This window comes from Myxine glutinosa, chromosome 2 (assembly GCF_964187855.1).
Source record: "Myxine glutinosa chromosome 2, kmMyxGlut1.1, whole genome shotgun sequence".
NCBI lineage: Eukaryota > Metazoa > Chordata > Myxini > Myxiniformes > Myxinidae > Myxine > Myxine glutinosa.
Window position 1 is genome coordinate 178,946,926 of NC_136262.1, and position 15,276 is coordinate 178,962,201.

General features: G+C 44.2%; 1 protein-coding gene across 1 annotated transcript; it reads left to right on the plus strand.

The window, feature by feature from the left end:
- The first annotated feature begins 3,168 nt into the window (after positions 1-3,168).
- Positions 3,169-5,441, plus strand: LOC144890683 (glycosyltransferase family 92 protein F49C12.5-like). Its single transcript, XM_078771983.1, has one exon. It carries the CDS (start codon positions 3,350-3,352, stop codon positions 4,397-4,399), a length of 1,050 nt encoding a protein of 349 aa, XP_078628109.1. The 5' UTR covers positions 3,169-3,349; the 3' UTR covers positions 4,400-5,441.
- The last annotated feature ends 9,835 nt before the right edge of the window (positions 5,442-15,276 follow it).

The window sequence follows — 15,276 nt, forward strand, 5'->3', positions numbered from 1 at the left end:
TACGAGATTTCTCAAATATCTTCTGAAATTGCTCGCCTTATGAAAGACCAAGGTGATGAACCGAAAAATATTGTAATAGATATTCAAAAACATACTTTAAAATCAACTATTAAACTTAAAAATAATTATAACGTTGATTTCACGATTGAAAATTCATTCAGAGAGCTATTGGGTTTCTCTTCAAAAAAGATTGAAACTAACGGGACGTCTTACAGTGATAATGTCATTCAAATATCCTCCGGTATAAATTCAGTATTAATTCATTGTGATTTGATTGATGGTGCTTATAACGATGGAATAAGAACAAATACAATATTTTCATTCAGCGCATACTCAACACCGATTGGTTATAAATTCAATATGGAACCAAAAAATCTTGTCTATTTATCTGTGTCAGGAAAAACCATATACCGAGTAAATTTTAGGATAACCGATCAAGATAATCATATGATTTCCTTTAATGAAGAAATTATATCCATCAGAATTCACCTACGTGAAGTTTTCCAATAAATAAATACGATGATTGTGAGAAAACACGAGTTGGGAAAATATAAAATAATTACAGGGGATGGGATGTTCCTTTCACCATACTATAAGGGTGAAGGTATGTTTCTTGGTGGAGGATACTTTCAACCTAAGAGACAACGGGGTGTGGGTCATCAATTTAGATATAAAGGAGCTGGGATAATTGATACTGTAATGTAACATTCCGCAACCTATGGGTCGCGACCCAATGTTTGGGTCGCGAAGGATTTTCAATGGGTCGCACGATCGTTTCAGAAATCGCGGGAAAAAAACTTTATCGACGATTTATTTCTCCCGACTCAACAGAACAGAGATCAAACGAATGCCGACACAAACTTTATCATGTGGACTCTTCTACCGCGATGTACCGATGTACCGTGATGTACCGATGTACCGCGATGTACCGATGTACCGCGATGTACCGATGTACCGTGATGTACCGATGTACCGTGATGTACCGATGTACCGCGATGTACCGATGTACCGTGCTGTACCGATGTACCGCGATGTACCGATGTACCGTGCTGTACCCATGTACCGCGATGTACCGATGTACCGATGTACCGCGATGTACCGATGTACCGCGATGTACCGCGATGTACCGCGATGTACCGATGTACCGATGTACCGCGATGTACCGATGTACCGCGCGTGCATCCGGTCAGTCAGATCATCCGTTTAGTTTCCGACACGCGAATGTCCATTGCTTTTCATTCGAAAGATTGAGCTGTGAGCGTAAGGTACTCGCCATGGCTCGAAAGTATCAGCTTGTGTTCCTGAACTACGGGTTCACCTTGAATATCGTAGCCAATATGCAAAGTCAACCATGGCACTGATGTGGATAATCCACATCTACAATGTTGCAAACGGAACATTTAAATTAGGCTTGTAAGTTTCACTTTCGGGTTTAATCAGTGAAAGTTGTTTATTTAATGTTGTTCATGATAAGGAACATTGAACCTGGATATAAGTTCAGATGCATATCGGGTTTTTTCAGTAAAAGTTATTCCTATTTTGTTTATCAGTTCATGTTACATTTTAAGTTCATCATCTATTCACGATGAAGATTAAAATAAAGTTCAAACACCTTATCTTGGCGTGTCACTTTAATAATTAAAGTTTTATTCTATTTCACAAAAGATACACCTCCAATGAATGTTGTGAGATTCATCTTCATCTTCATCTTCATCAGCTTCTTCATCTTCATCATCTTCTTCATCTTCATCATCATGTTCACCTTGTTCATTAAATCTTCATCCGGATTCATCGTCGGGGCGGATTCATCTCTTCCGAAGCTGCTAACAAGGCAGGGAGTTTACGTCTGGCCACTCTGCCATAAAGCCCAGGTTGGTGGAGTGTTGCAGTGATGGTTGTCCTTCTGGAAGTTTCTCCCATCTCCACACAGGATCTCTGGAGCTCAGCCAGAGTGATCAGCCGGTTCTTGGTCACCTCTCTTACCAAGGCCCTTCTCCCCCGATTGCTCAGTTTGGCCGGGCGGCCAGCTCTAGGAAGAGTCCTGGTTGTTCCAAACTTCTTCCACTTAAGAATTATGGAGGCCACTGTGCTCTTAGGAACCTTCAATGCAGCAGAGATATTTTTTTGTGGGCTTCCCCAGATCTGTGCCTCGACAAAATCCTGTCTCTGAGCTCCGCAGGCAGTTCCTTCGACCTCATGCCTTGGTTTTTGCTCTGATATGCATTGTCAGCTGTGAGACCTTATATAGACAGGTGTGTGCCTTTCCAAATCATGTCCAATCAATTGAATTTACCACAGGTGGACTCCAATCAAGGTGTAGAAACATCTCAAAGATGATCAAGAGAAATGGGAGGCACCTGAGCTAAATTTCAAGTGTCATAGCAAAGGGTCTGAATACTTATGTCAATGTGAAATTTCAGTTTTTTATTTTTGATAAATTTGCAAAACATTCTAAAATCCTGTTTTCTCTTTGTCATTATGGGGTAAATGTCATTATGTGTGTAAATTGATAAGGGAAAAAATGAATTTAAACGATTTCAGCATAAGTCTGCAACATAACAAAATGTGAAAAAAGTGAAGGGGTCTGAATACTTTCTGAATGCACTGTATGCAGAGTGATGGCATCTACCGGTTGTGGGACTATGCGGGGGCATATTGGCGACACAGTCGTATTGTTTTAGTTTATTACAATTGTAATTGGTTATTACAATTAGACGCTCGTCCAATTTCCGAGGAGGTTATTTTCTACAAGAATGCTTTTTTAGTTTCCTCCACGTTTCATATCAAAACTCAAATATCAGTCGAAGAATAAATTGTAATATACAAAATGAACAGTTATTATGAAGTTTTATGTGACATGTAGAATTGTTATATGTCAATTTTTTTTTCTACAACAACTTGAAGCATTAAATAAATGGTATATAGTTTAAGGAGATTTTTTTGAATGATGAATAGAAGTTGAGTTTTTGACATGAAGTGGAAATCCAATGTGAACAGTGTGTGTGTTTTGCAGGAACAGCACTTCAAACACTGTGGTGAATGACTCATGGCAGTCATAAATTCGAGACTGACATGGATTTTTCTTGGACTTTCCATATGTTCTGTTTCAATTCTCATTTGGTTTGCGACACAAGGCCAGTTCGAACTTGTCAAAAACCCAAGAAAATCACCATTCTTTCACCAATTCCACGAGTCGGTGAATCTCGTTTCTACTTCATCAGATCTGAGTGGTCAAACCTTCGTAAGAGTGGAAAACAGCTCGATACTGGTCTTTTCTGCCTACCTTGATGAGCGTGACAAAGATGAACCCAGAGTGAGGGTCTTCACTCTTGCTCCGTGGGCACAAAGAATGAGCTTGTGTTGTCACCTGCTATATAATGACCGCTTTACTGTGATGTCATTGAAAGAAGCGAAACGGGAAATGGTGGGATCACACTATGACTTCAAGTTTGCAGTTTTTAACTTTTTCTGTGAAGTTTATCGAAGCAATTTACAACTTACACACGTAGCTCTCACCCGGTGTGACCAAGCCATCCATCCTCTGACAAATTATCTGCCAATACAAGCTCCCCCGAAATTGTCTCCTCAACATGACTTTGCCGTGTGCCTACCAGCGTTATTCGGTCAATTTGACAACACTCTGCAGTTTGTTCAGAGCATTGAGATGTATCGCATACTGGGCGCTACAAGTGTAACGGTCTACAACACGAGCGTGAGCCACACCATGGACATTATCCTGCGGGCTTACATTGAGATTGGTATCCTTGAGGTCATCCAGTGGCCCATTGCGAATTACCTGCGGCCTTCCTTTGGATGGAGACCAAGCAAACACCCTGGAGAAATACAGTACTTCGGTCAGATTGCCACCATCAATGATTGTTTGTATCGGAACAAGCACCGCACGAAATATATTGCTTTCCTCGATGTTGATGAAATAATTGTACCACACAAATGGAACAATTGGAGTGCAATGATGGAAGATCTCGCGATGCCCCAAGTGGCCTGTTGGTACTTTTTACACCACACCTTTCCAATTACCAATGCTCAGTACAACACCACGACGAGTGAAGGAGGCCTAGTGTTAAAAGGGACTGACATTTTAAAAGCCAAAACGATGTTTCCGCCAATTGAACGGAGCTGGGCCAATAAACCAAAGAAGGTTATGATTAAACCAAGTGGGATAGTCTATCATGGGGTAGCCGATGTAACGAAATACCAATTTGGCTATAAGGACTCTCATGTGCCAATGAGTGACGCATCATCTCATCACTATAAAAAGTGGGGGATCTATTGGGGTTTCCCATCCTTGTTCAACAGCACATTGATTCATCCATACATTGACACACTCCAGAACAACATCAACAAATTCATGGACTTTGTCGATTCTTTTTTTTTTTAAACGAAGTGATTGATTTTTATTCTTTCTTTATTCCAGGAACCAACAAAGTTTCCTGTTTGATGTGGATTGTGTTGATGTCCCTGAAGTTGGTAGGGGTATTGTGGAGGAGCAATCCAGTAATAATGTATGCACGAGGTTGGGGAGAAGGAGTATTAGGATGTTCTCATGGTTCTCTGTACATTGTTTCATTTCAGTCAATTATACGTGGTGAGTTTGTCTTTGGTGTGCTTGTCCTACAGCTGGTGCATTGGCCATGGCCCTTTTTTCCTTGTGTTTTGTAGAAAGTTTGTGGCAGCAGAAAGAGAAGATAGGTTTAAAATGGAAATAGATGCAGTGCCTCTAGCACTGTGGTTCTTAACCTGGGTTCGACCGAACCCCAGGGGTTCAGTGAGCCAGTCTCAGGGGTTCGTCGGAGGTCCTCCGAAACGCCGAAACGCATTGCAATTTGTTTTTTGTTTTGTTTTTAGTTTTGTATCAATTTTGAATCTATGTGTAATTACGCTTATTATTAATATTATTATTATTTTGCTATGTATGTTACGAACGAATGGAAATGTTATTTGTAATTGTATTCCCATCCCATTCATGGTTTCTCTGGTCTGTGTTGAAGATAAGTTGTTTCACACTGACTGTAGTAAGTTGAATCAATGAGCCACTTGCTAATTATTCTGTTGATGGTACTTACTTGCTTACTTACTTTCTGGATTTTGGACTTGGCAGGTGTCCGGAAATTCCAGTGAATAGCCTCGATTAGCTTGCCGTGTGCCGTGCGTCATTGGTCACGCCTTACTTTGGAGTTACTGATTAATTGAAAAGTAAGTTGGAAATGTTTGTGGATATGCAGGGCGGGTTCAGAGTTATATTAAAGTCAAAAGTGGATGGTGATTATAAAATATGATTGAATTACTCAGAAAATTAGGTGGAGGTTATATAACTCCTTTGGTCGCAATTCAAAACTAACAATTCACAGTTTTCTATGTAATATTATAATGGGATTTGAGGTGACATAGAGTTGAGTAGATAATAAATCCCGTCATCGTAACTATAAGTTGTGTTTTCTTCGTTAAAATTTCTCAGTTTTCAGAGGGGTTCTGATTATATTTAAGCATGTTCCTTTTTAAATTTTTGTCATACTTTTCATACATGTCATACGTATAATTATTATCCCGAACTAAATTAAGATCAGTTTGTTACTTTATTTGTTTTTTTGCAGTATGTCGAGCAAAAAAAGGAAGTGGTCGGAGGATTACGTGCGGTACGGGTTCACGTGTTTGACGGAACGGGACAGAAGTCAACGTCCTCAATGCATGCTTTGCAATGTCAAGTTGAGCAACTCCAGCCTAGCAACAGCAAAACTACAGGAACACTTCAAAAAACTGCACGGTGAGGGGCAGTACAAAGACGCAATGCTGGATGAATTCAAATTGAAGAGAGTCCGATTCGACGGAAGTTCTACCTTGCCCACTCTCGACTTCGTTCCAATTGACAAACTGATCCTCACCGTGTCATATGAAGTTGCGTACCTGATCGCAAAGCAGGGCAAACCACACACCGTTGGCGAGACACTCATCAAACCGACCACGTTGAAGATGGCCAACATCATGCTGGGAAAAGCTGCTGAAAACAGGTTGTCTCTCGTTCCACTCTCAAATGACACCATCAGATGCAGAATCGATGACATGAGCGACGAAATCCTCGCCCAGGTAGTTGTAGATTTAGTCGCTAGCCCGACGAAATTCAGCCTTCAAATCGACGAGACCACCGACTTTTCGAATTTGAGCCAGCTCATCTTATTTGTGCGTTATGTAAAAGGAGATGAGCTCAAGGAAGACTTTCTGTTCTGCAAGCCTCTCACAACAACGATGAAGGCAGCTGACGTGATTGACGTTCTTGTGGATGTTCTTGTTCTGGACGTTCTTGTTCTTGATGGACGTTCTTGTTCTTGCTTGTGGACGACTTCTTCAGAAGCAACGGCCTATCGTGGAACATGGTGTCTGCAGTTCGCTTGAACGGAGCTCCAGCCAGGCTGGGATGCTACTCTGGTCTTGGAGCGCTGGTGAAGGCCGATGCACCACACATCATCGTCACGCACTGCGTCCTGCACAGACACGCGCTGGCATCAAAAACCCTGCCTCCAAAACTGGCCAATGTTCTGAAAATCGTCGTTGAAACTGTGAATTACGTGTGAAGTCGTGCTCTGAATCATCGCATCTTCAAAGAGCTGTGCAATGAAATCGGCTCTGAATTCGAAATCCTTCTCTACCACTCTAACGTTTGATGGTTATCACGAGGGAAGGTAGTGAGCCGTGTTTTTGCCTTGCGTGTAGAATTAGCCCTGTTTTTGCGAGAACACCAGCATCACCATGCAACGACTTTCAAGAGTCATAGTTCATCCTCGCCTTGGTGTACTTGGCTGACATCTTCGACGCACTCAATCATCTAAATTGCCAGATGCAGGGCAGTGGAGTGAATGTCATCGAATCTGAAGAAAAGCTGAGCGCTTTCCGAAAGAAGTTACCGTTGTGGAGGCGGCGAACAGAGAACGACAACTTCGTGAAATTTTCGCTACTGGACGAGTGCGTGAGCGGGATCGAAGAAGAGTCTGAAGTTGGAGCCACTGCTGTACTGGGTGAGCTGCAGCAAGCGATTGCCACGCACTTGGATGAGCTGGGAAAGTCATTCGATGGCTACTTCCGCGACCAAGAGCAATACCCAGCATGGGTGCGGCAGCCGTTTACTTTCGACGTTGCAACGGCAGATGTCAACGACCAATACCTCGACGACCTCATTGAACTTCAGCAGAGCCAGACTCAACAACAACTCTTCGGCACAACAACGCTCTCAACGTTTTGGTGCCGCCAAATGGAAGGGTATCCTCACATTGCTAAAATTGCCCTCAAGATCCTCACGCCGTTCGTTACAACGTATCTCTGCGAGCATGCGTTTTCAAAACTGGTGGACATTAAAACAAAGAAAAGGAGCAGGCTTTCATGTGAAAATGATTTGAGGGTGGCCCTTGCCAAAACAAAACCACGCATTTCCCAGATCGCCTCCCGAAAAGAAGAACAGAAAACGCATGAATATGCAATTCTTCTTAATTTTTTGGTCAAATTTGATGGGTTCCGCGAGTGTTTGGTGGGTTTCGTTAGGGTTCGGCGCCTTTAAAAAGGTTAAGAACCACTGCTCAAGCAAGTCTACACCCCTTTCAAAATTTTCACGTTTTCTTCCCTTATAGCCTGAAATCAAAATGCATTAAATCAGACATTTTCCACCTATATTTGCACATCGTAACCCTTTTCTAGTTTTGTATTCTCAATGAATTTTCTGAAATTTGTATAATTTGTTTTTCACTTGGAAGTTGTGGGATGCGATGTGTAAATAAACGTAGAAAACGTCTGTTTTAATGCAATTTAATTCCAGGTTATAAGGCAACAAAACGTGAAAAATTTGAAAGGGGGTTGTACACTTTTTCTATATGCATTGTTTGTACCGATATGCATTGTAGACAAAGGGGTACACAGATATTGGCAGGACTTGTAGGAAGTGGTGGAATTTGGGTTTGTGGCGCCCAAGGCCAAAGGTCAATTGTAGCGCCCCACAGGCACTGTCATAGTCAGGGATTTATATCGGGGCCATATGAAAGAGCTCTAAGCTTCCCCAGTATCTCAGCAGCAGAAATGGAGCTCTCCTACTCTTTCCAAAGACCACCGTGGGATCCTTAACATCCACCAACTAATGACGGTGGTCGGGACACCCAGGTTAACGTCCATCCAAGGAATGACACACACAATGATGAATCACCTTGACTGTGAAACACCAGGATGACAGCTTATAGCTGGGTCAAGATTCGAACCCAGGTGAGACAACATCGAGACGATATCTGCGTACATCTCAGCCATCCTGCCAACCAAACACACTCTCTGATTCCTCTCACCACAGTTTACACTCTTGTCCAGAGTCCAGACCCTTCAAGTGCAGCGCCTTCTTCACTTTTTTCCTCACACATCTATCCTCACCATATGTCATACATCGTAGCGTATCTTGCTTGTACACAAAGGCCGGGCTTAAGGAAACTCCACCCGTTAAAGAGAAAAAAATAAGAAGTATCCTTGGATGGCCGATGTATAAATTTTACACGATAAAGAGGGTGAAATTATAGAAAAGTGTGGATTCCAACATTGATCTCTATACTAAATGTATGGCAGCGAGAATCTCATTTTTTGAAGCCATTTGTCCCCCATATTTGCTCTCCTATGAGTTCCCACACGCTGGATAATAACCAAGGTGAATGCCACTTTCCGATGAAATATGATTCCTCTTTTCCTTTGATCAATACCATCACAATTTTTACAAAGCAGCACACTATGCCATATAATAAATACTATCGTGTCCCCAGGGTTAAGACCCCTGGATGACGAATGACCGAAACGAGCTTTAACTCGTAGGCATATTTTGAACCTTGGCTGGGGTTATTCCGAACCCACAAAACAAAGAAACGAACCAGCACAAGAAAAGTAAAATTAAACAAATAATGAATTTATTAAAAGTAATTGGAAACCAAATAAAATGAATGAGGTAAAACTAAATTTTAACTTGAGACCTCTCCATCAGATTCATATACTGGGCTCTGTCCCCCAAATATTCCTGCAGGTCGCACAAGATCTGCCTGCAACCCTCTTATGGTTAAACTGCCAAAATCAAGACTCTCTGCTCACCTTCTCTCCTTCATTCCTCTTTTCTCCCGCCTCTGGAACAAACTCCCTCACTCTCTTCAATCCCACTCCTCCCTCCAGGTCTTTAAAACGGCTGTTCACCACCAACTCTTGTCTTCCCCAATCCAAAACCTTGATCTTTTCTACCCCCGTTAATTTCTCCCCAAATCCACTTTTTTGAGTTGACTTTTGTCTTCTTTCCTGGAAGTCCTTGGTGTCCTTGCGTTTTATACCTATCCTGCCCCCCCCCCAACCCCCCCTCCCCCCCAGGCCCTCTCTCTCCCACACATCTCCCGATGTCCCTGCTCTCAAATGTTGTGTTTGTGTGCTTCCTCCCCTTCTCTCCCCATCTTGTCGACCACTCCCCTTTTTATATACTTTGTTTGCTTGTTTGTTTGATTTGTTTGTTTGATAAATGTTAGCTTTTTCACGAGCCTCGACTCTGTATACAAAAAAAAAGAAAAAAAAAGGATCGAAACCTCGAGGAAGAACAATGCTGAGCTGATGATCCATGCAATCGGGAAACGAGTCAATTGCTTACAGGTTAAGATTCTTGCTTTAGGTGGAGAAACTATGTTTGAGGTTTACAATTTAAATAAAGTTTGAATATGGGATGTTGTGAAATTAACATCATTTACAACAATCCTTTAAATTATTTATATTTAAGTTTCGGAACAACCGATACTGTATAATTAATTAAATGTGTGTGTGTGTGTGTGTGTGTGTGTGTGTGTGTGTGTGTGTGTGTGTGTGTGTATGTGTGTGTGTGTGTGTGTGTGTGTGTGTGTGTCTGTGCGTGTATGTGAATGAAAGAGAGAGATAGAATTGTGAGGAACAGAAATGAAAAAACGAGATGTGTGTGCGTGTGTGTGTCTGTGTGTGTGTGTGTGTGTGTGTGTGTGTGTGTGTGTGTGTGTGTGTGTGTGTGTGTGTGTGTGTGTGTGTGTGTGTGTGTGTCTATGTGTGTGTGCCTGTGTGTGTGTGTGTGCCTGGGTCGTAACTTTTTTCCATTTGAGCTATTCTCACTCAAATTTACCACAAAGCTTTATTATGATAAAACGGTAAAATCAAATTAACTCTTTTGTCAAAAGGTCAGTCACATAAAATCATCCATTTTCATCCAATTGACCGAAAATAATCTGATTGTCCGCTCAAATCTGTCTGCTTGGGTTTTCGAACAGTTCACAAGGGATTCTACATTACTACTTGTAGATGTATTGCAGGTTCATACCTCTCTCTCTCTTTCGAGCACAATATGACAGAACTTGAGAAGTGCAAGACGAGATCTACTTGAACCAGGCATAGATGTAGTCGAAGTATTTCGACCAGTATTTTGAAATACCGACTTCTTTCCTGGAAGTCCGAACAGTGTCTATGTGTTTTTGTTTTTTTACCTGTCCCCTCCTCTCCTCCCCCTCTCCCCGCCCCTTCCCATGCCTCCTTCCCCCAAGCCCTCTCCCTCCCACAGATCTCCCGATGTCCCTGCTCTCAAATGTTGTACTTGTGTGCTTCCCTCTCTCTCCCCATCTTATCTCCCACTCCCTTTATCATATGTTTTATGTGTCAGTTTGTCTTCCGTGCGTGCGTGTGTGCGTGCGGGCGTGCGTGCGTGCGGGCGTGCGTGCGTAAGCGAAGAACCGCATTCGAATTTGGTGTGTGGGTGCAACCCACGTCAAAATCCAAGATGAACGCCGCCATGTATGTCTGATGCCATGTATGTCTGAACCTTGTGAGCTGAATATCTTGAAAAATAAGCAAAGTACCAACTTCTAATCTGGTGTGTGGGTATATCTCGGCATAAGGAAGAACGCTGTTGAAAATTGGGTCGCCACGTCAAAATCCAATATGGCCGCCGCCATGTACGTCTGAACCACGTGAGATGAATATCTTGACAAATAAGCGAAGTACAAACTTCGAATCTGGTGTGCGGTGTATCTCGGCATAAGGAAGAACGTTATTGAAAATTGGTTCGCCATGTCCAAATCCAAGATGGCCACCACCATATATATGTCTGAACCTTGTGAGCGAAATATCTTGAAAAATAAGTGAAGTACCAACTTCTAATCTGGTGTGTGGGTGTATCTCGGCACAAGCAAGAACGCTGTTTAAAATTGGGTCGCCACGTCAAAATCCAAGATGGCCGCCGCCATGTTTGTCTGAACCTTGAGATGAATATCTTGAAAAATAAGCGAATGTACCAACTTCTAATTTGGTGTGTGGGTGTATCTAGGCATAAGGAAGAACGCTATTGAAAATTGGGTCGCCACGTCAAAATCCAAGAGGGCCGCCTCCATGTATGTCTGAACCTTGTGAGCGAAATATCATATCATAGCATGTTTTCTGCGTCTTCCACTTTGTCAACTCACATCACTTCCCCGACGGGGGACCTAGGCGTAACGCTTGTTATCATCAATGTTAGCGCTTACACGAGCCTCTATCTTGTATACAAAGAAAAACAAAAAAATGCAGCATCATGTAAAATGTAATTTTTATGTAACTTCAACAATGTCATGGCAATAACAGTTAAATATTATCATCACTGTAATTTTATATTGTCGATCTGCGCTCTTCCGAAACATGTTGCTTCAATATTCACCTATATATATTGTTGCGGCTCTCCCGAAGCCCGTCGACGTACAGAGGGGGGCTTAAGCCCCCATTCCCCCTCGGGTCTTCGTGTCCACGAGGCCGAATCGCCACTTCCGCAGCGAGCGTGGAAAAGGGTATTGGGTCGACGCCGCACGTACCTTTGGTACCCACACTGCCACGAAAACGGGACCGGACCTCGCACAAGCCACGCTAATCGAATACGCCCGAGCGGTGTGCGTATCACGTGACTCGTGCCGTTACCTTTTATTGAACCCGATTCGAGCGGTTCTGTTCGTGCGATGCTAAGCCAATAGTGAAATGACGGGAACGGTCAAATAAGAGGAAGAACACGGTTTATTTACTATTTACAGGCGAAGAGACACAAAGCAGGCACTTAAGCAGTCTTAACTTATCTCCAGACAAAGGGCCCACTCACTCACGCGGGGAAAAAGAAGGAAGGAAGGAAGTTTGCGCACCAAATGCGCCTTGCCGTCGGTTGCTCCGGGACAGCTTGCCCGGCGTGGCCCTCTGGTGGTCATGGCACGTATGCAGGAAGCCCAGGTAGGAGGATCGTCGGCGTAGGTGGCTCCGGAACAGATCGTCTCCACAAGCGCGATTAATACAGCCGCAGAGCGCAGGGCACAGGACACGGGGAAAGTTCGTGTACAACGAGGCTATTACAAACTGTTCAATCCACTCGTTCTGCTGCGGTTCTGACGATCTCTGAATTCGGCTCTCTCTTGTCCTCTTGCGTTCTGTGGATTCTAACTCTCACAGGGCTCCGACTCAATTTAACTCAACTCAACTCAACTCAACTCAACTCAGGTGGGGGGCCCGGGGCAGGGTTTTTATGGCTAAGCCCCGGCCTTACCCGAATGTTCCGTGCCCCTCCTCCCGTCGCCGTGGTGAGCCACTCCCCTCGAGCTCTGATTGGCAGCTCGTTGCTTACCGGCCACTCCCCCTGCAGCTCCTCCCTTCGGCCTTGCCAGACTTGTTCAGGCTGAGGACATGGTATTCCAGCCTAATCGAGGCCTACACTTACTAGCCTGCTCAACGCAAAACTGACACAGGAAAGGAGACTACGCTTACATTTACGAAGAGATAACTGAACAACAGCGAGGCTACATGTTGTGGTGCGTCTACCTACGAGGGGGTTCTCCTTTATTCCCACAACCGCAACAATATATAAAACCGAAAAACACGGTCCGTGAAGCCTCGTGACTACATGTCTATTAATTACATACTGTTTGAACGTTGGTTTCATCCTGTCTAGTAATTATTCCATTTTCCCGATCCTCACACTGTTTGTACCTGAGGTCTCTGATTTGGTTTCTCAGGGCTGCACATTCTTGGTCAAACTCTGCACGAACCACAGCAACAGCTGTTAAGATGGCTGTTTCTTTTTCATCTTCAACTTTTTTTCTTTCTTTTTTTGTATACTGAATCGAGGCTCGTGAAAGAGCTAACATTTACTTCACAAACAAATCAACCAGACAAACAAAATACCCAAAAAGAGGGAGTGGAAGGCAAGATGGGGAGAAGGGGAAGCACACAAACACAACATCCGAGAGCAGGGAGATGTGTGGAAGGGAGAGGGCCAGGGGGGACGAGGCATGGGAAGGGGGGGGGGGTGAGGGAGGGAGAAGTATAAAACACAAGGACACCAAGGACTTCCTGGACAGAAATTGGTATTTCAAAAAAGTGGCATTGGGGTGAAATTAGCGGGGGTAGAAAAGATCAAGGTTTTGGATGGGGGAAGATAAGAGATGGTGGTGAACAGCTGTTTTAAAGACTTGGAGGGTGGAGTGGGATTGAAGAGAGTGAGGGAGTTTGTTCCAGAGGCGGGAGAAGCGAGGAATGAAGGAGTGAAGGTGAGCAGAGAGTCTTGATTTTGGCAGTTTGACCATAAGAGGGTTGCAGGCAGATCTTGTGCGACCTGTAGGAATATTTGCGGGACAGAGCCCAGAGAGAGCTGGGGGGGCAAGGCCAGAGAGGAGTCGGTAGAAGACGGAAAGACCACCAACCTGCCTGCGGTGAGTGAGTGAGAGGCCCTTGGAGTTAGCTTCATCGCGGGAGATTCCAATGATTCTGAATGCTTTGGTTTCAACAGCGTGAAGACGAGCTAGGTGTGAGGCAGGAGCACCAGCCCAGAGGGGAGAGCAGTATTCCATTGAGCTGCGGATGAAAGCCTTGTATGTGGTGAGGAGCTCAGGTGTGCCAAGGAAGGACTTTGCACGACGGAGGATGCCCAGTCGGCGACTGGCTTTGGAGGCCAGATTTGAAATGTGGTTTTCCCAGGAAAGATCATGGCAGATAGTGAGACCCAAAAGCTTGAGTGACAGAACTTCTTGGAGAGGATTATTCAGAAAGTGTATGGGAGGGTTGTCCAGTCGGTCTTTTCGGAGAGACATCGTAAGAGTGTGACATTTGTCAGGATTGAAAGACATGTTCCACTTGTTTGCCCAGTCTGTGATTTTGTCGAGCTCTGCAGAGAGTGAGGAGGCTGCAGACTGCCGATCTGAGGGATGAAGAATGGAGCGACAGAGAGTAGAGTCGTCAGCAAAGAGATAGAGAGGATTTTCAAGAGAGTCAGAGAGATAATTGATGAAGACCAGAAAAAGCACAGGGCCCAGAACACTGCCTTGGGGAACTCCAGCCTGAACAGGAAGAGGAGATGAGAGAAACCCATTCAGGGCCACACGTTGACTACGACTAGAGAGGAAGTCCGCCAGCCATGCGTGGAGATTTCCATGGATACCAAAAGAGGAGAGTTTGGTGAGCAGAGCGGGGTGCCAGACCGTATCGAAGGCACATCATATGTCAAGGGAGACTGCTCTAATTTCCTGTTTGGCATTGAGGACCTCCATCCATTGTTGAGAAAGCAGAAGCAGCATGTCCAGAGTGGAGTGTCCAGGTCTGAAACCAAATTGATGATCAGAGATCAAGCCATTGGAGAAGAGGAAAGATTTCATATCTGAAGCAATGATGGATTCCATGACTTTGCTGATAATTGGGAGAAGGCTGATTGGTCTGTAGTTGCTGGGATCTGTTTTTCACCTTTTTTGTGCAAAGCGGTGATGTTGGCTGATTTCAAAGCAGATGGAAGATGACCTTGAGCAAAAGAGAGGGTGAAGAGAACAGAGAGAGGAAGTGAAAGAGTGGAAGAACATGATTTTAGGACCCGTGGGCTGATGCCGTCAGGTCCAGTTGCAGAATCAGAGTCGAGGGTTGACAGAAACTTTTCCACCTTGTCAGGAGGAAAGGACACAGAGTCCAGGATCAGCTGGGTACGACTGTGTACGGTGGGTACAGAGAGGGATGGGTTTGGGACACAAGATTTAGAGGCAAACACAGAGTTGAGGCATTCAGCTTTTTCACGTGCGGAGTCAGCCGTGTGGCCATTTGAGGTGAGGGAGGGGATGGAGGGGGAACAAACACCAGAAACAGATTTGACCAGATGCCACCAGGATTTGGAAGAGGGAGACAGATAAGAGAGTTCGGTCCTGAGAACGGAGAGATATTGTTTCCTGGCTCTCCTGAGGGTGGATACACACTTGTTTCGGGCTTTGTGAAAGG